This window comes from Leptonotus elevatus, chromosome 8 (genome assembly GCF_054856555.1).
Source record: "Leptonotus elevatus isolate MCC_2025b chromosome 8, RoL_Lele_1.0, whole genome shotgun sequence".
Lineage (NCBI taxonomy): Eukaryota > Metazoa > Chordata > Actinopteri > Syngnathiformes > Syngnathidae > Leptonotus > Leptonotus elevatus.
The window spans coordinates 10,018,402-10,039,751 of record NC_141246.1 but is presented as its reverse complement, the minus strand read 5'-3'; the positions used below and the strand labels follow the sequence as shown (position 1 = coordinate 10,039,751).

At 40.2% G+C, this 21,350-nt stretch overlaps 4 protein-coding genes across 7 annotated transcripts in view; 3 read left to right on the top strand and 1 right to left on the bottom strand.

Annotated features, from left to right (window-relative positions):
* palm3 (paralemmin 3) overlaps positions 1–15,170 on the top strand; it is a 30,935-nt gene extending 15,765 nt beyond the window's left edge. For 2 of the 4 annotated variants that reach the window (XM_086082124.1, XM_086082125.1), the window contains exons 2-8: positions 2,570–2,622; positions 3,615–3,695; positions 7,418–7,533; positions 7,954–7,974; positions 9,746–9,812; positions 11,014–11,044; positions 13,368–15,170. In XM_086082124.1, coding sequence (XP_085938250.1) covers positions 2,578–2,622; positions 3,615–3,695; positions 7,418–7,533; positions 7,954–7,974; positions 9,746–9,812; positions 11,014–11,044; positions 13,368–14,200 — 1,194 coding nt within the window. In that variant the 5' untranslated portion in view covers positions 2,570–2,577 and the 3' untranslated portion in view covers positions 14,201–15,170. Of the gene's footprint in view, positions 1–2,569; positions 2,623–3,614; positions 3,696–7,417; positions 7,534–7,953; positions 7,975–8,086; positions 8,964–9,745; positions 9,813–11,013; positions 11,045–13,367 lie in introns of those variants that run through there. The other 2 variants (XM_086082126.1, XM_086082127.1) reach the window with 2 other exon arrangements.
* Positions 1–21,350, bottom strand: part of plppr2b (phospholipid phosphatase related 2b) — a 93,476-nt gene that overhangs the window by 70,652 nt on the left and 1,474 nt on the right. The gene's annotated exons all lie outside the window — the stretch shown is intronic.
* LOC147169683 (uncharacterized) lies at positions 17,073–18,342 on the top strand. The gene is made up of 2 exons (XM_086083349.1): positions 17,073–17,296; positions 17,760–18,342. The coding sequence occupies exons 1-2, from the start codon at positions 17,282–17,284 to the stop codon at positions 18,306–18,308; spliced, it is 564 nt and encodes a 187-aa protein (XP_085939475.1). The 5' UTR covers positions 17,073–17,281; the 3' UTR covers positions 18,309–18,342.
* On the top strand, positions 20,128–20,768 carry LOC147169682 (uncharacterized). Its single transcript, XM_086083348.1, has one exon. It carries the CDS (start codon positions 20,138–20,140, stop codon positions 20,744–20,746), a length of 609 nt encoding a protein of 202 aa, XP_085939474.1. The 5' UTR covers positions 20,128–20,137; the 3' UTR covers positions 20,747–20,768.

Genomic DNA, 21,350 nt, shown 5'->3' with positions numbered 1-21,350 from the left:
CTGGGTCACTCCAAATCCATTTTCGTGTTAAATAATAATGTGGTAGCCGTTGCATTAAAGAATAATGTGGACCCTTGCTTGAATGTATGGACAAGTCAATAGAAAAACACATTCCTTGCTATGGTGCATCTGAGCCTTCAAGTTGTACCAAAATGATGATGATCCGTAAAATTACACTGTTTAAAGAGATTTGAAATGCCACAATGTCCAGTAAATAGATACATTACATGTAGTTAGTTTGCGTTAAGAAAGGTCTTCCTTCTACGCTTCCTTAAAACCAGAAAGATACCCTGAAGTATTGTTTTTTCGAGTTGAGGAAGAGCATATCTCGAACCCCAATGACCGCGATTTCCTTTTATATTTTAGAAAGACAGATACTTTATCAGTGCTTGTTCCGATTGACACAGATATTTTTACTTCACCCCCCATGACCCTGCACTAGATAAGTGCTATGATCTTCTTCCTGCAGTCTGATATTTTTACCTTTTGTGACACTAACAGAAATCTGTGCTTGGTGATCACTGCTAAAGTCATAACCGCTCTTTTTTTTTTTTAAGGCTTTTTGAACTCATGAACCAGCAGCAAAGCTGCGAGCTGATTGACCGCAATTTACCTCTTAATGATGAGGATCTTAAGAGAAGTAGACGTTGGTTAACGACACCTCCTCTTCCCTTCATCTCCGCTCTCTGACCATCTCAACTTTTCCACTCTCTCAAACTTTTTGAATATGTCAGCTCGATTCTCCTGTATTACATAAAATTATCAGAGTCAGTGTGTGTCTTCAGGGAGCTTCTCGATATCTCTTCATCAAAGCTGCCAATTGGCTCTGCTTGTTTATCTCGGCCTGCTTTTTCTCATCTGTAACCCTGTTGAGATGCAAGATTATGGTCCCGAAGGAGTCTTATAGTGTAAGCTGCCACCTCCAGTTTCTCCGTCCTTTGTTGTATTGTTTATATAGTGTATATATACTGTAGTGGATCCGCCGTTCTCCATCTCACACTTCCCCTATACAGTCGGGTTTCCTCCCTATTATTCTTATTAGATCATTTTGTGCTTCCTCTCTCATATCCATACATTTGTATCACTCGCTCAACAGCCGTAGGGGACTGTATCACTCCTTCAGGTTCTTTCTAGATTCTCACCATGATAACTACCAGTCCCCAAGGCTATGAAAGATCTACCACTTTGAAAAAATAACAGATTTTCCGTGAGACTCAAGAGGAGGAAGATATAACTCTGTGTGTGTATTCCAAAAGAACCAGTAGAGAAGAATATACAAGCAGACTTAAATTTGGAACAATACGTGTCGTTCCTTAATCGACTATGGTGAACATTAACAATCAACAACCCAACTGTTAACGTGGTTAAATAACTCGACGTCTTGAGTTGCCATATGTTGCATGGATGTAGCTTAAGTTAGTTAATGTTGAGTTGTGCGAATAGACACTAAATTGAGAGAAGATGGATGGACTCAACAACACCTCTGCTAGTTGCAGCCAAGTAGTGCGTTCCGCTTTGTCGACATAAGCAACAATTTCCACAACAGAATTCTTAACAATCAACTAAATAATTTATTTGCCCATCTCTACTGCAAACACAATGACACCCCAGCTTCGCCATCCATGGTTTTGTTTTAAAAAAAATTATACATAACTTCTTTCAGTTGTGTGACAAGTAGCAATGTGAAAATGAGGGATGAGTTTGGCATTTCTGCAAGTCCTTTCATGTAATAATAGAACAAAACTCGGGATGGGTTAGATCGTTCAATAGCTTTCCTTTGATGCTAAAGCTTGTTTATAAGGTTATATGCAAAGTATAGTACATGCGTATGGTGTATATCATCTCAGTCCATTTACCATTGGTAACTAATGTATGTGTTTCGTTTCTCAACACTTTTCAAGCAAGTGGCAATAATTATCTTATTTATTTATTTATGTATTTATTTATGTATTTTAACCAAAATATGCCCGTGTAAGACTTTTTTTTTGTACAATGATTCAACAAACCCTTCATGACTGACATTTACAGGAAAACACTGTTGGCATTTAAGCCAAGAATATTTTCAGCATTATTTTCAGACTTTAAATAATCTAATAAATCATATTTAGTAAAAGATTCACAAACCTCTAAAGATATTGCTTTGGAAAAAAAACGTAGGTTGTCTCCTGGGATGTTTTAAAAAACCTTGTGAGTTTTTAGGGAAACTTAAATATTGTCACATTCCGCAACGTTTGCTGGAGAACAAATACGTATTTTCCTGTACAAATTTGCTTGCAGTAGCTTAAGACTGTCATGTTGGGGAAAAAGCTTATTTGGCTGGAGGGGAGGAGTTCATGGTACAAAGACTCAAGTCCCCTTAGTGCTGTTAAAAACTTGCATCTTCATCCAACTATCATAGGATGGTGATTATTTTTGGTGCACAAAAGCACATGACCTCTGACAACTCGTTTAATGAACCAACCATGACAAAACAATAACCAAGTTCCATTCCCTTCAGCCGGTGAACAGTCAACCTCAACAATACACGGTTGTAGTCTTTAACCTTTTCACCTGTCTTTGTCTGTCACAGGTGCCAGGATGGATGAGGCGGAGAAGTACCAACAGAGACTGGAGGCCATCGCTGTGAGTCCACAGAGAAGAGCTGTTTGTTGCTCATACATAATTCAAAAGGAGAGGAAAACAACACCAGGCTGCAGTGCTGCACTGAGCATTACGGGCTGGAGTGTTGTTGACGGAGCCTTAATGGAAACACAGTGGAACTGCCAAAGTCCAATACAATCTGTTCGGAGATGTTATAATGTAAATTGTTACCAGATTGAAACCACGCTAAAACCTTTAACGGCACCTGCAATATTTGAAGTATGGCAATCCCCCAAAATTGAAATGATTTTAATTATGAGCATCTGAGTATCTAAATGTCCAAGGCAAATTACATTTAATGGTCTTCATGTTGAGAAACAAGATTTATTTATCCTTATTCTAACTTAACATTCAAATGGATAAAGATTTTATAACCAATTTCCAAAGCTTCTCAAGTTATCATTATCCTCTGAGCCAACACACATTTTCCTCTTTGCCTACCTCTTTAAATTATTTGTATCATGGCCAAATCCATTTTCCGGTTAGTGTATTTTGTGTTAAATTTCCCCCAAGAATGCACACTGCACTGCTCTTGTTTGACTGTGTTTTAGCATATTCTAGATATTGGTCAAACTCTGAAATGTTCAACTTTTGGGATATTAGAAATAACTAATAAAAACTTTTCATATGTGGACTTATGACTCGACAGGTGGAAAAGCGCTATTTAAAGGAAGTACCTATAAAGAGTAATACTGCCGAACAAAGTTGCCTAAGCCATGCCGTAATGAGCGGAATAATGCTGACCGTTGTGAGGCTTGTGCTCAACTTTTTTTGTTCGACAGCAACTAGTTGTGAATGACTCAACAGCACCCCTACGGGTTGCAGCCAAGTATTGCACTACATTGTGCCTCAGTTGCTTCATGACATGATTAATCAATTTTATACAATGGGGGCAAAAATGAATCGATTAATCACACAATCCTGCTGCTCAATTATCGCTTCAATTTAATTTCTGGCCTACGTGCCGTCTCCAGGAGAAGCGGCGTCTGCAGGAGGAGCAGGAGCGAGCCAAGAGAGAGATGGAGGATGAAAAACTCCGACTGCAGCAGCTCAAGGTCTGTCACCTTTAGCAGGATCTTTTTAGATGTCGTATTTCATGTCTCACCTCTCTCTCCCTCCCTCTCTCACTCACACTTTTCTCAATAGACTCATACCGGCTTGTTTGGGAGCAGATAGCCTTCCTTGTCTGTTTCCTTTTTCACGCAATCTGAACATCTCAGCTCTCATGGCAGTGTTTCCACTCAGTGCAAGTCACAGAGCACCTCCATTGTTTTCACATCATTTCCACATTGCCGTTCCCACTTCCTACTCCACCGTGTTACGCTGCCTTCGGCACATTCCTCAAATTCTGCACTTTTTTTGTGTGTGTGGGGCATGTGTTACTATGCATGCAGGTATAAGGCGTCGGTTACGATTATTTATGTCCATCCATACGCTTGTTGACGTTCTTTATTGTGGCCATAAAACTAAGTTGAAGGACGCTTTAATTTTTAATGAGCTAATTCTTCCTACCTTTGAGACAGCTCACAGCATAAGTGTTAACAACAGTGCCGCAGTCACAAGAGTCAGAATTTATCGACGCGTTGTTGTATTTTACCTTCTGCTAAATCTGTCACTGTTTATGTCAGCTGATTGCCATAAAAAAAAAAAAAAAAAGGGAAGGCGCATCGGCGTGAGTGCCACTCCTGGAATGTTTAGAGGTAGTCTGCATGCGGGTAGCTGAAGGGGGCAGGCAAGGTAACAGAGAGGAGCTTGTTCTCTGCGGCAGGAGAAGACAGAGATGGTTTTGTGCCCATCATAGTTAAAGGGAGGTAGCCAATAACAGTGGGCAGACTTTTCGGAAATATGAGGATGTTGGCCCGGGTGGAGATTTTAAGATTTCAGTTGCAAGTGGAAAAACATCATGTGTGCACTGTGCTCGGAGAAATCTGGTTAAATTGAATTTATTTTGTGGTATACTGGTGCATCTCGAAGTAGAATATCGTGGAAAATAGAATTTATTTGTTCAATTTGAAAAAAGCAATTAGAATGTTACATTAAAGTTGCATGCGTCTGACACCAGAAAATTCAAACATTTTCAGGGAAGAATAAATCTTCAGCTATCACACGAGATGTTATTTGAGCAAATAGGTTTTTGTTTTGTTTTGTTTTCATTTTTGCAGTGAAACGCCATTAAGTTACAAACAGTGGAATAATTCTGAGGGCCTGATTTACTAAAATCCCCAATAGCAGATTCTAAATGTTGTGTGCACGCTAACAAATTGCAAACAAGTTTGAAGTGATGGAATTGGAAGTGTTAGTGGAAGACAAATAAGCAAATGAATATATATGCATATGTGGTTACGTTAAGAATATTAAAATGTTACTTAGACATTAACTACACAGTTGATATTAAAGGTTTTATGATGGTGACAGCTTTATTTGTTTCGAGAACTGATTTTTAAGGTGTCAGTGTACTTCCGTGAAGGCAAAAAAAAAATATTTGTTGGATTTTTAGGATTGGCTCAAGATGCTTGCTGGGGAAAAAAAAGGTGCCTGAAATGAAGGTGAACAGGCTGAAACTCTGTTGTCATAGTTACTGAAAACACCATGCATATTAATCTAAACTGAAACAGGCCAATTTATAAGAAGTTGAGGGGGAAAATAAACGTGCATCTTAGATATGGTTAAAATGAGTTTCAGCGAGTATCATAGTCAGTTCAACCAAGATCATTGGGGCAAGATTTATTTTTAGAGTCTTCTATTAGTGATAAGCTCTGCTGAAAAATTCATTCGTAATAAGGCTATCATCATTTTCATTCCATTTTTGTTTCTTGGGTACACCCGAATGACCTGCTTTTTGGCATGGGTAGACAAATGTAGTTTACTCATTTTAAGCAATGTCATTTTAGTGATGTGAGAAACAGCGGTGGTTTGCTCGCATGAATAAAGAACGGTGAGCCAGCAGTCCGCTTTTGTGTGTAAAAACTACATAGCAATCACTTCCATTAAATGTTATATTACATCTTTCTTTTGAAATGCTCCAATAATATTTGCTCAGTGGCGAAAATGACTAAAATAAGTCGTTTGCAATGAACATAACGCAATATTTGTCTTGGAGATGAATCCTCATTTGTAGCCGTGTTAAAAGGAGTATCGTATCATTTTCCAAGGAGTCAGGAAGTGCCAAAGCAATACCGCCTTAGAACAGAAGTCCTTTTTTCTTTTTCAGGAGGAGGCGTGCAGTTAGGCAGTGCCACTGATCTTTATGAAAAAGATGTTAACGAATCAGCAGGAGAGGAGCCGAACAGCACGAGGAAACAATAATGAAGATGAATGTGGCAAAGATAATTAGAACTAGCAGAGAGAACACGGCGCAGACTTACACTAAGGCTAATAAAGTGGTACCTCCAAGTTCAATCATGGTGGCATTTGATTTGGTTGATTTTAAATACCTATTAATGATTCCACGTAGAGTACAAACTGTCACCATTATAAAAGCCTTTGTTAACTGTTTGGCAATGTTTAAGTGAAATTGTACAATTGTTAATTGACATACAAGTATTTTTGTATTTATTTAATTGCACATTTGACAACAAAACAATAGGACATAACCAGTAACCATAGGAAGAGATTGTGCAGGTGAGATCACAAAACCCACATAGATTTTATAAGACTGATCTCACCTCATTATACATCTGCAAAAAAAATTGGGAATCACTGCTTTATACACTCCAACAAAATAATGTACATAATACTGGCCGCAAGTAACAAGCATATTGTCAATGTGGGGTGGAATCCCTGTACAACCAAATATGGTCAATTTCATATTTTTTCACAGATCAATACAATTGGTCTGTCCCCATATTGTCCATTATTTTATGCATTCATCAATTTGAAGTGTTGAAAATAGCTTGAGAATTTTTTTTTTATGAACTCTCTTGGACACGTCTGAGAAGCGTCGTAGAACTCCAGCTCTTCCTCCCGAGTGGAATTCGTGAGATAATAAGTCGCCTCAAGATTCTGAGGGCCCTATTTTCATGCCTAGCATAAGTTTTGTGCAAAGTCTATTTCGCGCCGACTCCCGGCCAATCGAAGCGGCTCCCCTCATTAAACCATTTGAATTCAATGCCGAAAGGAGGAAGGACTCACTGGAGTCCTTGCGCTGCCGACGGTGCCGCGTGTCCTACAATTTTAATCATTGACAGTGTAACAGATTAACTTTCTTTAGTGAATTAAAATAGCGATTGAACATGATTTTGTGAAGGTCTTGTGCTACTGCTACATAACGGTTATGTGATAGCAATATAAGGTATCATACCAACTTGAATGATTCAGTTTGGTAACTCGATTTTGAAGAAGGAATCTACCCGGCTAATCAGCCTGCAGCTAACAGACTAGCGTAAAAAGCTACCATTCTTTCAGTAGCGCTTGTCCAATGTCACAAACAGCTGGCTTCACAAAAAGCTGTGTGATGCTGACAACCTTTGAATTCCAGTCGAGCCTGTTGCAACGGCACAAAGAACCCGTGTGACCCGAGCCAGATGAAACCATTAACAAGGAAACCGTAAAACACAGGCAGAGCTAATCCTTTGATGCAGGTTGAAATGAGGTCTATTGATGTTCACTGACAGCTCACTGATATGCTGACATTACAGATAAACATATTTGAAACTCCAAAGATTTTACACTTTATTCTTTTACACTTTATTCTCAAAAAATGCTCTAAATTGTGCAACATTTCAAGACCACTCTATTCTACTCTTCTCGTATACGCCTCTTCTCTGTGTTCCTCCAGAGGAAGTCTTTGAGAGATCAATGGCTGATGGAGGGAGCTCCTTTGTCCCAATCCTCACGGGATTCCCAAGGCCCACGCTCCCCTCCGTGGGCCTCTCAGGAGGTGGGAAATCACAGGTACGAGCTCAGCCGCAATACAGAAGACATGCTCTGCTCGTAGAATTAACACTTCATGCATAACGTATGGCGCCCTGCTCCCCTTTTCTTTTTTTTTACCGTTTGTTTCACTTTGGAAGTTGTTCTGTTGTTGTGTATTATGCATGCATTGACGAGAGCTTTTGCTCCGCTGCTGAACAGTTTCTTTTGTCTGCTGCACAAGACACTATTGTCAAGACGTCACTGTCGGGGTTAAACAATGATTATTACGCTAGCGTCATCTTAAATGTGCCCTCTAGGGAATGTAAACACGCCGCTTTAGCAAAGACGTGCCTGCAGAGGAGTGCTGTGTCAACAGCTGATAGCAAAAATCCGCTAAGATTATTTCGGCACGCATGTAAAGTGGTCGGTAACAGTATTTTTTTTTTTTTTGCTCCATAGCTCCACCTACTGCTGTGAAGTGTAAGTCAACATATGTGTCATTCATCTTTTGAATCATTTTGAAATTTAACTTGTATGTCTCAGAGACTAAAGAAGACAAATACGCCATCTTACATGCTAAATGTTAACCATCATGTATCAAAATTAACTTAGTATGACAATTTGAGTGTGTGGCAAACTTTGTTTGTATAACCCTACTTGACATACTATAAATATTATGCTTTATATTAACATTATGACTGATACTTAAGAGCTGTTCTGAATAACAGGTGCTTCTTAATTTTTGCCCCTCACCGACCGGCAAGCACTACTGTCATGACAGCATTTGAGTAAAAAAAAAAAAAATATATATATATATCAACCATCCACAATCAAACCTATGGACAATTTGGAGTGTTCAATTAACCTGACATGCATGTCTTTGGAATGTGGGAGGAAACCGGAGTACCCGGAGAAAACCCACGCAAGCGCAGGGAGAACATCCAAACTCCACCCACTAAGGCCAAAGCCCGGACTCGAACTCACGTCCTCGACACTGGGAGGCGGACGTGCTAACCAGTCACCCACCGTGCCGCCTAAAACAAACACATTAAATGCAAATGCGAATGGATTCTTTTGATTACTATTAGGGCAGCCCGGCATACCATTTGTGGTATCACACTTTGAGAATCACTGACATAAACCACTAGATCCAGTGTTGCCTTGATCATCATAGTGAGGCTATTCTCTTTATTACAATCACAATAATATACTGTCGGCATTCACACTTCAGGGCGTGATCCCCAATTCGGATTGTTTATTACGTCTGATGTTTTCACGTACTCGCGCACATAACAAAAACAGTATTTATGGGAAATGAGACGACGCATTTCATGGAGACGTCTCCTAAAGATGATGGTTGGATTATTACTATCGCCGCAAATGTCCACTTCATGCTTTGTTTCAAGTTGGATTGAATTAAAGTCATATCTCAAATTTGTCTTCGCAACTTTGCAGCTGCATGGACAATTGTGAGTAGTCTCTCAAGCTGTCTCCCTCACCTGCTCAGAGCGCTTATTTGGATTTAATATCGTTTAGGTCGGATGAGCGTGATCTGAGTGTCCATCCTGCAGACATATCTGATAAATATTTGATTTATATCCACATGCGAAAGAGGAAAAAAATCTGAATTGTCTTGTTGACAAATCAAGATTCATGTCACAAATTGGAATTGACCTGCAGTGTGTGAACAACAGCTTTAGAAGCTATATATCTTTATAGAGTATTGAGTAATATCAAGTACTTCAAGCACCGATGGTACAGTAGCACGAGCACCAGTCGTACCTGGTCCACCAGTATTGTAGACCAGTGTTTCCCAATCTTTGTTGAGCCAAGGCACCCAATTTACCTTTAAAAAAAATCTCACTGCACAATATCAAATAAATATACATATCACATACACACAGGTTTTGTGAACAGTCTGCTATGGAAGAGCGTTTAATTGTTCTGTCACTATAAACCACTGGCATGCATACAGTATAAGAACCGAGATACTTTATATTTATAATTAATAATAATTTGCAGAGAAATTATATGAAATTGGATTCCTGCAGCATCCCTAATGATCTCTCGGTAAACTGGTTGGGAATCATAAAGTATGCGATCCGGGGTTGCCATGGTAATGACAGCGATGATTTTCTCCTTTTTACAAGACAGCGTGCCATTAAGATGATTTGAAGATGTTATTTTCATGGTAAACTGACAGGGTTATATTATTTTAAACGTGCATAAGATGTGTGTGGTTTCATTTTAGGTTGCTATCATGGAATGCGGGGTTTGCAGGGGAGGATGAGAAACAACAGATCGCAGAGGACCAAACAGTGAGACGCGTGCACGCACACACACACAACACGCCTACATAGTGAACAAAAGCTGTTAGAATGTGTGTCAAACAGCGTTCGCTATCATCTTCCATTAGGAAGCTTTTCTCACATTTGTGTCCATGGCGTTGTCACTTGAATAATACATTTTCTGCCTACGTGCTCCTCTGGCAGTAATGCCTGGATTTTAAACCAAGAGTTGGAGAATATTTCCATCCCATCCCCACTCAATTTACTGTCTATAGGGCACTCTGGTATAAGATGCACTCACTGAAAAAACAAAAAAAAATAAAAAATACCTTAAATTTGTTTACACATAAGCCACATGCATAGGGTATGCATGGAGGTATTCCACAAAAAACAGAGCATGCTACCCCATGCGGTGTGCACACCAGCCTGACGGTGGCAGTCATGTGACACAGGTAGTGTCGTAAGAGTTGTCAGTAAACTAAAGTTGAAGATAAACTGCAGTAGTTCTAATTGTTTTCACAGAGCTGAAGAATATAGACCTGTTTAAACTACAGCACAACAATGCTAATTTCAATTAGCCCGTGTATGTTCGCAATAAGCTAGCAGACGTATTTTTTGATAATGATAATAGCAGTGAAGCTGTGTTGAAAATACTTTGAATGACAATTAAATCACTAGTAAATCAGGTGTCAGGATTTAAAGCTATAAATTAGCATAACTAGCACAACATATCAGCATCAACATTTCAACAATTCAACTCCAGCCTGGCCCCTTTTGGCTAATACTATTTTGAGGTTCCTGTTTTTTTTAATTTATTGTCACATTTTGACCCTTTTTATAAAAAAAATCGAATCAAAGTATTCTGTTGATTAGCGATGCAGGCTGCGATGGAAGTGTCTATAATGTGTGACCTTGACATCAATTTGACAGCAACAAATCCTGCCAGAAAATCTGTCCGTGGGCACGTTGAGTGTAATTGACAGCAAATGTCTGACACTTTTTTTTTTTTCTTGTCACTCATAAACTCAAACATGCTGGCAATGTTCATAGCCTTGAAAGAAGGCTGGTCTTTATATGCTCTTAAATGACCTGTAAACTTTATGATGATTTGGCTTTATGAAGTCACATAAGCAAAACAACAAAGGACAACCTCCTCTGATTCTATGTGGTCTGTGGTGCATAATTATTAGCTCCAACACAGTGAACTCACAGTTTGTCTTTTGCCCAACAGGAAGCCGTGGACATGGAAGCTGGAGATATGGGTAAGATTAAGCGTTAAATCTGTTGATTAAAATTACAGTTTACAGTGCACGTCAGAAAACGATCTATTCTTCAAGATGAGTTCAAATGGATGTCATTTCAAACATCATGACATGTTACACGCACACAGTGTTGATTATAGACGCTAACAACCATCTGGCCGTCCCTTCAAATTCATGCAGTTTAGATTTAATACATTAGTTGAATGTTTTTATAGTAATTGGAAGTGAAATGTGGAGACAAGAAAACGACTAGGTGACCCGTTTGTAACAACACGCACATGTGACATGCGCATCAAAATGTTGTCCGAAATTGCCCACGCTGAGATCAAACTTCATTCACCCCGAAACACATCCGGCACAAAATCCAGATGGAAGAAGTCAAAATATGTCTTTGTTTAACTCATTCACTGCCAAGCCACGCCTCGTAGTTGCGCTGCATATTTGACATTTATAGACATCAATGACAGTGAATTTGAATTGTAAACTTGTCAATGTTGATTTGTTGATATATATAATATATATTAGAGATGGGACGTTTGACACTGAGACTCCGGAGCATGTGTCAGGCGAGTGAGACAGACTGCTCGAAACAATGTATCAAAAGCCCCGATCAAACGTCCGTGATCACGTGCTGATGACGTATGCGGCTTTATGCGCGCTAATGAGATACCGGAAATTACGTAACTGATTCAAACCTTTTGGCGCGGTGTCAGCTGAAGCCGAACACAATAGAGCAAATATTGTTCTTGAATAAGAACTTGTAAAACAAAAAATATATAAAAAGTTGGGCACAAGCACAATTCCCTCATGTAGATATTTGCTACACTTTTATGTTCACCTGGAAAAGTTAGTTATTCGGTATGTTTCCAACAAAAGTACTCCCACAATGATGCATTTAAAGTTTCCAATTATGCATTATTTTTAAATCGTGTGTAGAAGATACAGGCTTGACCCAAGTATTTTCCACCGAGTTGCTATAAGCGCTTCTCCAAGACCCTCAGTCACATCTTCCAAAGACTGATGTTGAAATACTTGTCATCTGGCTTCACAGCGCACTTGTGTCATATCCAAATCATGTTTATAAAAATCGAATGAGTAACAGGACATCACATTGAACCATAGTAGTGGTACAGTGTCAAAATATTGCAACACTTCCATGTGTACCTGATGATCATTAGACAGACACAAATGTAAGACTGAATGTACTGGTGTTATGTTGGAATATAAATCAATCAGGCGAATCACTTTGAAGATTATAGCTGCTATGACTCCAGCTGACCACCAGATGTCACCGGTACGATCTATCTTATGGGGCTTTGAAACTTCGACTCTTTTTCCAAATCAATCAGCCGAAAGCCTCAAAAGCTTCACAAGGCTTCATTGTCCCATCTCTAATATATATACTGTAGTTGTTTTTTTTTGTGAGGTTTTTTGTGAGTTTTTTTCACCAATGCTTTGTTTAGTATATTTTATGGCTTATTTGTTGAGTGCAGGATATTAACTCATTCACTGCCATAGACGTATTTGAACTATTTCTATTAGTTTCACATTTTTTCCACGTTTGTTAACAAGAGTATGAAAACCTAGAAAAAAAATGTATTGTACATTTAGAACAGATACAAAATTTGTGATTAATCGGGAGTTAACTAGTGAAGTCATGTGATTAATTACAATTTAAAGAATTGATAATTTAAAAAAAACATTATAAATTAAGGGCGTCAGACGATTAAAATTGTATTAATAGAAATAGTTCAAATGAATTGTTTACGCCGTCAATGGCAGTGAATGAGTCAAAAAAAAAAGTCACTAAGTCAAAAAGAACCCAATTGTGCATCAAAAATGGACCGATCCAATTTATGGGTCAATTTGACCCAACTTTCTGGGCTGTTTTATACAAAATGACCCAATTTTTGACCCAAGTAAAAGATCTGACCAATATTTTATGAATTGTTTTACACTAAAAGACCCATTTCGTGACTCAAAGTTGGGTCAAATAGACGGTCGGTCCATTTTTGACCTATGGTTGGGTTAGTTTTGACCCAACTGTTTTTTGAGTCAAATCAAATACTTTAGTCAGTCCACCTTCTACCAGCATCTACTTAATACAGTACAATGAAAATGAAGTTCATGTTTGTAGTCTTGTTAATTAATACATAAATTAATTGTTCTGCATGAACACTAACACGCTGTTGGCAAAACAGCCTTTAATTGTAGTCAGGCAACTGTCACTGAACATGTGTTTTGCTAATTAACCACAGAGCTTGCTTCATTCTATTATGAAATGCTTCAACGAGATGGAAATTAATCAAAGTCATGTCTTCAGGGACAGTTGAGGATTACGCCACCAAGGCGATCCACGAAGAACAATCTGTTCTGATGAACGGCGAAGGGGACTGTGGCCTCAAACACCACGAAGACGCTCTGGAGAAGTCCGCCACCACAAACGGACCCAGCGGAAGCGTCCTCGTGGAGAATCATGACCAATACGAACACATTGCTCATCTAAGTTGCACGGAGGTGGACGAAGGCATCCTGATCATTCGGGCTGAACGGGTCGTCATCACGGATGATGAAGAGGAAGTTGCGCCGCAAGAGCATCCGAAGGAGGGAGGAGTAAATGTGGAGGAGGTGCAAGTAGCTCCAGAAGCTTCCAAAGAGTTGGAAGAGGATGAAACTAGTGCGGCGGCGAAGCAAGCAGGGAGTAAACATGAGGAGACAAAAGGCGAGGACATGAAAGCGGAAGCTTCAGCCTCCGTGCTGCAGTTAGCAGCCGATCCTCTAGGGGCCGCTCTGGTGGCTCTCGTGCCGGTCTACTCTCAATCGCAACCCACCAGTCCTCTTTCAGAGGAAGCACCACAAGCCCAGGAACAAGAAGCGATCCTACCAGTAGCGGAGGAGCCCCACATGTCCTCAAAAGCTCAAGGCGACACCCTGGTCACGCCCCCTCAGTACCAGGAAGTCCTCCTGATCGACCCCACGGAGAACCACAGGACTGAGGCGCCACTCGCTGAGCAGCAGCCCCTCCTGGAAGAGGCCAAAGCCCCCGAAGTTGAGGATGAGCTCGCCACCGACAACCAGTCGGTTTCCACGGAAACACGGGCGGAGGTGCTGCAGGCCCCCAAGAAGAAAACCTGCCTGTGCTGCTCGGTCATGTAAACGCAACCTAAATACGAATGCTACACTTTTCACTTTGCTCTCATCAAGTAAGTTTTAACACTTGCTTTATTTTGTTTGTTTTATGAGGATTCCGCTAATCACAGTAGCCCTGAAGTCCACTTTAAGAGGTGCGCTTCATGTTTTACAACCACTGCTGTTATTAAACTTTGTTGCACTGATTAATTAGGTCAGTGGTCCTTTAAAAACGACTTTTGTGAAGTTTTAGTTCAGCGCCAAATGAATGTTATGTAGCACAAACTATGGAGTGTTTTAAAGGAGCCATAACCAAGGAACATCTTGTGGCACCATTAAAGGCCCTATGTACCTTTATTACATTCCAACTAATTCAATTATATAAAAACAATATGGACAACAATTTAATTCCATGCTACATAGGAGCAAAAAAAGGGTTGTGTTTTTATTTTCGCAGTTTTTTATTCACACACAGGCCAAAATGGAGGTGTTATTTTTTAACCACCTGTTTGTCTGGTAAAGATGTCTGGATTTATCATGAAAATAGACTCAACCCAAAACTTTTTAATGCAGTGGGATGAAAAATGATTTTTCACAAATGAATTAATGTAATATACAATTCATTTGAATGTAAATACAAGTTTTCTTAAAATGAATTGAGTGGTTCATAGAGGATATTTTTCTAATTAATGGGCTCTATAGCCGAATTATTAAACAGATTTGGGAATTGCTAGGTAACTTTTTTTTTTTTTTTTTGCTAGCTCCCACATACTTGGGTTGTGTGGTGCAAGTTGCATATATTCACTCATCCCAATTATGATAAAGTGACATTCCTGTGGCTCAATCTCATAACACAATTTTTACTGAAGTATGAATTTTGTATTTAACCAGATCTCTTGTACATGTGTAACGTATTTATACCAGATGCAAGAAACCATGTTGGGATTTGTATCCACTGTCAAGTATTTGAAATGACTGCATTAAATATTAAACTGACTTTTGAGTCATTGAGTAAACATTTTTTTGTTCTGCACAGCATTTTTTCCTCCTTTGGACTTTTCCCATATTGACCCAATTGTTTAAAGAATGTGCCATATCGTCGCTGTCCAAATCCAATGCAAAGCCTGTATCTCTTGACATCACCCGATAAGCAGGCTTTAAACACACCACGCGTCATCTTGCAAGTAGACTTTGCACAAATAGTTAACTTAAGTCGCTCAATTTATACACTACAATTAATATCTGTGGAAACCCTACAAAAGTTAGTGATGATGTTTTTCAATTGTCAATCATTCCTGGCGTTGGGCCGAAACATCGTATGTAGCAATTTGATCAATTTCACATTTTTTTCCACAAATCTACTCTTCGTTAGTCCACAAGTGGGATTGTATTGACTAATCATTGACCAATCTGATGATGCATATGAACAAACATGCAGTTTTTGGCTTCCCCTGAAAATTGATTATTTTGGAGGTACGAGGTAAATCATACTCAACATGATCAGTGTCTTCAAATAGATTAATATAATGTAAAGGTAATTGAGCAAATTTGTTAGTGCTGGAGTGTTTATGAAACTTCATTTCCATTATTCATAAAGTAACAAAATAAAATAAAATAAAGTGACTAATGCGATATCTGAACTTTAGAACTCACTTTGGACACCTAAATTATTTTTAAGTCAGTGGTGTCCAAACTCTGTCCTCGAGGCCGGAGTTCTGCAGGTTTTGGATGTTTCCCTTCTCCAGCACACCTGAAGCTCATCAGCAAGCTTTGCATAGGTTTGATAATGATCCTGTTCATTGAAAACAGGTGTGTTGGAGCAGGGAAACGTCCAAAACCTGCAGGACTCTGGCCCTCGAGGACCGAGTTTGAACACCACTGTTTTAAAGTGGAAAAAAGCAATTTAAAAAAAAACTTCCATAATCCATGATAATGGACTTGCAACTAGTTACAAGCGTATGTTCATCAAAGGGTGAGTACTTGTTTTACAGTCAACTTTTTACACTTGAGAATGTTTCCACAAAAATTTAAAGAGCAGTCACAGTTTGACACTGGAACAGATTTGAACATTACCAGTAATCCCACTGACAAAACTAGCTTTAAATTCAAGCATTGGACGTTACCAGAACCTCCCATGCAGTCTAACCAGTAACCCACTCGGAGCCACGTCATTTGTTCAGCTATTTTAGTAACATTGACATGATTTCACGATCACAATATGAAGGTCACGATACGATAATTATCACGATATTGTGGGGAGGTTGGCAATATATAAAAAAAAAAGGTCCAATATTGTAAAAAAATATATATTTTAGCTCATAAAAATCCCTGGATTGGCTGGCTTTCAGGGTGTATCCCGCCTACTGCCCGAAGTCTGCTGGGATAGCGTCCATTGACCCAGCGACCCTTGTGAGGACTAAGCGGTCAAGAAAATGGATGGTTGGACTATAAAAAGCACAATATTGTGCTTTTGTACATAACAGCATAGCATATAAACAACCTACAATCTCTAATAACACTTATTGAGGCACTTACTTGCTAATGCACGCACACATTGAGTTCCTCCACATACTGACTCGATTCACACACATATATATATATATATATATATTACCCTAAATAAATTAATTTAAAGCAAAAATGAATATAAAAATCGAGATTCCAAAAATAAATGTAGAAATAAAAAAATAAAAAATAGATATGAAAATAGAATTAGATATCAATCAATAAATAAAAACGCTTTGCTCTCACATTTATTTCATGATGCAGACGCTCTATTAGGACGAAATGTTATTCAAATGAGGGGGCGGTCCTAAGCGTGTTTTGGGTTGGGCTCTTCGTTGCAAACTGCCTTTCATTGGTTATTTATTTATTTATTTATACCCCAAAAATCTTTTAATAAAGGCTGATCAAGGTTGGGGAATCCAGCTCCAGAAAGAAAAAACAAAAAACGGAGTTTGGTTTCAGCCACAGGTGCTTCTACTCAACAGGTGACGACAAGCTCGTTTACCTGCACCTGCACCTGCGCCTGTTCCTATAAAGCCAATTTGTGGCAGTGTTTTTCATTTCAGGACCTAGATTTCCCAACCTTGAGGCTGGTAAACATTCATGTACATTTTACAGGTAAGGAGAGGGTAAATATTACAATTATTTGTTTGCGTCAAAGCCTTATTATTATTATTTGAAGTATAGTTTTGTTTTTTGGTTGTTTTGGTTTTTTAGCCTTTAATTGTTGTTGGGTTAGTGTAGTGTTTCTTTTACACATGCATTGAAAAATATTACCAAAAATGTCATGTTAAGCATATGTATTTTACATGTATGAACATTTTTGTCGGTTTCATAAATCTGGTATTGGACATATTCAAAGCTGAGCACTAGCATCAGGGGACTATTTGTCATACTGATTCATACAAGTGACTGTTTTATGTTTGTCCTCATTGTTTGATTTGTGTGAATCATTCAGCAAGTGGGACTTTGTCTGTCTGCGTTTTGTTTGAATTGTGAAAGTGGGCGCTCTCTGTATAAAAGTTGCCATGTCCGTGCGCACATTACCAGCGTGACTGACACTTGTGTCCACATCCCAAAGGCTCATCCTCCTCGCTCCTTCACAATGATTCTCCTGGCGTGCGCCGTCGTCGTGGCCTGCTTGCTGTCCGGCACCACTTGCGTCCCTCTGGCCTGCGAAAATCTGATCAGGCCTCTGGTGGGCATGCCTGCCAACCATCTGGAGGGAAAGTGGGCCTTGGTTGCTGGCAGTTTGAACAGATCAGTGGACGAAGACGTCATCAAGACTAGAGACAGTGTCACTTTAGAGTCAAACAACGTCTACGTCCAACGTAACCGCGTGGCGGACAAGTGTCAGTCGTACACTCTCAACGCCACCAGGGAAGGCCACGTCATGACCCTGAGAGGGGAAACCTTTTTCTTCGCAGCAACCTTCCATCATACCTCCTGCCCAACATGTCTGTTGTTCCGCTTCGACGTGCAGGCGGCAAGCCACAACACCACCGACCTCTACCTGGTGAGCACGAAGCGAGAGTTGGACGCCAGCGAGAAGGAGGAGTTTGCGGCTCAGGCTAGCTGTCTGGGCTTGCGGGAACCCATCTGGATGGATCCCACCAAGGAGCTTTGTTAGTCCCGCTTCAGTCAAATAAATCTGTCGATACACACTCTGCTTTTTGTGGTGTTCTGATAAAGTTTACATGATTTTAGCTATGGAGTGCTTCAGAAACGGAAAGTACAAATATTTTGTCATCACACTTGAGTACTGTTTCTTTAACCTCAAAGATAACAATGGCGTAGGGGGAGTAAAGACTATTTACTAAATTTAAACTCTCACACAAATCAGTTTAACTTGGGCTAATAGGAGTTTTAGTGATAATGGACATCCAATCAGGTGTCAGAACATTTGCGAATTAGCGTGCCTAACTAAGATGTATCTCTTCCTAGCCAGAAAAAATGTCAGCTAACCAGTGACCTACAGTTAAATGCAGCAAAAATTAGTTCTGGTAATTTGTTGATCTTGAACAGTAGTTGAGAAATGTATCAGATAACCAGAAAAATAAACATGGGGTTTATCTCCTGCCCCCCCAAAAAATCCGCATGTGCTAAACCACAAAGTATATAGGTGTCTCCTGTACTGCTGTGACGTCTCAGCTAACTATCATTCTCAGAATGTAAAATAGGCCTATGCCTGTGAACAAGGCTGTCGATTAAACTACCTTGGAAAATTAATCGGATGGCTCTTGCTACAGCTATTAGCATGCTAAAAGTGCTAGCACCCTTAATGGGTAGATGCGATGAACTTCCGACTTCCGGGTTTCACACATCAGCGTCGTTTCTGGACACTGATAGCTACGTTCCAACACTCGAATCAACCCCCCCACTCTCTGTTTCGGACATCTGAGACACACACGCACCCGTTGATGGGAACGTGCAACCGAAGGGCACAAAAGGCGGAAGCACAAGAACTGGTACGCGGCCTACACGTCGCAAACCGGAAACGGAAACAAAGCTGATGTGTGAAAACCAAGGAGTCTGAAGTCCCGCCTCCTCCGTTGCATATACCCCATTAGGGATTGAATGTGATTTCAGGACAAAGTTGTGTTGTTGGTCACAAGAGTTTGACGGCACACATTTTACAAGACTAGTCAAGTCATCCATTACGCTGCCAGGAACAACTTTAAAATAAAAGCGTTCCAAGGTATTGCGATCCAACATATTTGGTATAGTGAATTTTACTTTTTACTTTGATATTTGTCTTCTCACCGCATTGATGGCGTGTTGCAAATGTGTCAAATATTCCCTACAATGTAAACTGTTTACTTCGCTATAAAGATTAGCGTGAGAAATGACCGATCGGGAGCCACGCGGTTGGTTGATAAGGTTAAATTTCGGGAATCTCCCACCAAGTGGCTACCTGTGAATATTATCATATTGTATGTGTCCTGTCTACAGTGTTCAATTCATTGCACAAAGTTTTAAAAGCACCGCAACAGATGCTAATTAGCGTTAGCATTAAGCTAGAAGACTGAAATGGGAAGCTATGAAGTTAATTTAAATAAAGTGTCGTTATTTTTGTTTTGTTTTGTTTGACAGTTAACTTCAGCTGAGGCGGGGAATAACTAGCTTGAAGGCTCTTTTTTTGTAGAATTGTTCACTTCTTGCCAAAATGCTGCTGAGTGCGAAGTTAGTTGAGATCGGTCAGCATAAAGAAAAGCAAAAAAATCGGCCGAATGACAGCTCGCATCTTGAAAAACTGTGCAACTATGCAATAATCAGCAATGGGAGTGTGGTAGAACATGCTGATGGCCTTTCACATCGTTTTTTTTGCCGCAAAAATGTCTTATAAGTGGTCTCTGGACCCCAAAAGTTTGTCAAGCGCTGCTCTATTGGATTTCTGTGAATCATTCAACTGCTGTGTGGTGAAATGGGTCTATAAAAGCGGCCGGCAGCTGTTCCCAAATGAGCATGCGCAACGTGACAACGGATCCCAGGATGATTCTGTTGGTGTGCTCCGTCGCTTTGCTCTGCTTGCTGCCCGGCAGCCTTTGCGCTCCCCCGACCTGCGATGAGCTGGTCAGGCCGCTGGTGGGCATGACCGCCGGCCAAGCGGCGGGTAGCTGGGCCATGCTCGCCGCCAGCATGACCAACGCGTCGGACGAAGTCCTCCTTGGGCAGAGGGACAGCATCACTTTTCACGCGTACGACTTCACCTGCGTCCAAGCCAACCGCTTCAGAGATGAGTGCAAGTACTACCGCCTCAATGTCACCTTGAAAGACAACGTCATGACCCTGAAGGCCATGGGAATCGGCATGGCGGGGACCTTCTACTACACGTCCTGCCCAGACTGCTTGGTGTTTACCTTCAAAGTGGAAGGCCTGGACAGCACCGACCTCTATCTGGTGAGCAAGAGGCGAGAGTTGGAGCTGAGCGAGAAGGAAGAATTTGCGGCTCAGGCCAAGTGTCTGAACTTGCGGGAGCCCGTCTGGATGGATCCCACCAAGGCGCTTTGTGAAAGAAAGCTGGCTGAGGAAGTCACAGTCTACGGTCCTGACTTCATAACTGAATAAAAATGTTCATTCATCCATGCTAGCTGCTCTTTGTTTTCTTTCCATACCTGGCGTCTGGCAGTGAAACCTATGGGATATGTTCTAGCCCCCCCCAAATTACAAAAGTATGTGGTGTAATCAACCAAATCACATAACTTTTGAAAGTCCACTAGGTTGATGTTAACAAACTTTACAGCCGGTGTGTCAAACATACGGCCCGCGGACCAGATCAGGCCCGCAAAGGGGTTGCATCCGGCCCACGAGATGATTTTGTAAAGTAAAAAAAATAATTGTAGGATGATGTCGGACCAATTAATCAGCCGGCCACTATCAAAACATATGAATTCGTAATTTCACAAGCAGTCCTCAGATGAGCAATGCAACTTGTACACGGAATCGTCCAGAATGTCATTATTTTACACACAACTTAAAAGTTACGGTTTGTTTAAAAAATAAAATAATAATCATAGACCTAAACGTGTTAAATACGACACAAATTCAATTACTGGTAAGACAAATACATATGACAAGGTTTAACGTCTTTATAACTTCATTAACTGCGCCACACAATGCATTCTGGGAGCAATATATATGCAAAACAGGTAGATTTAACATGTCCGGAACT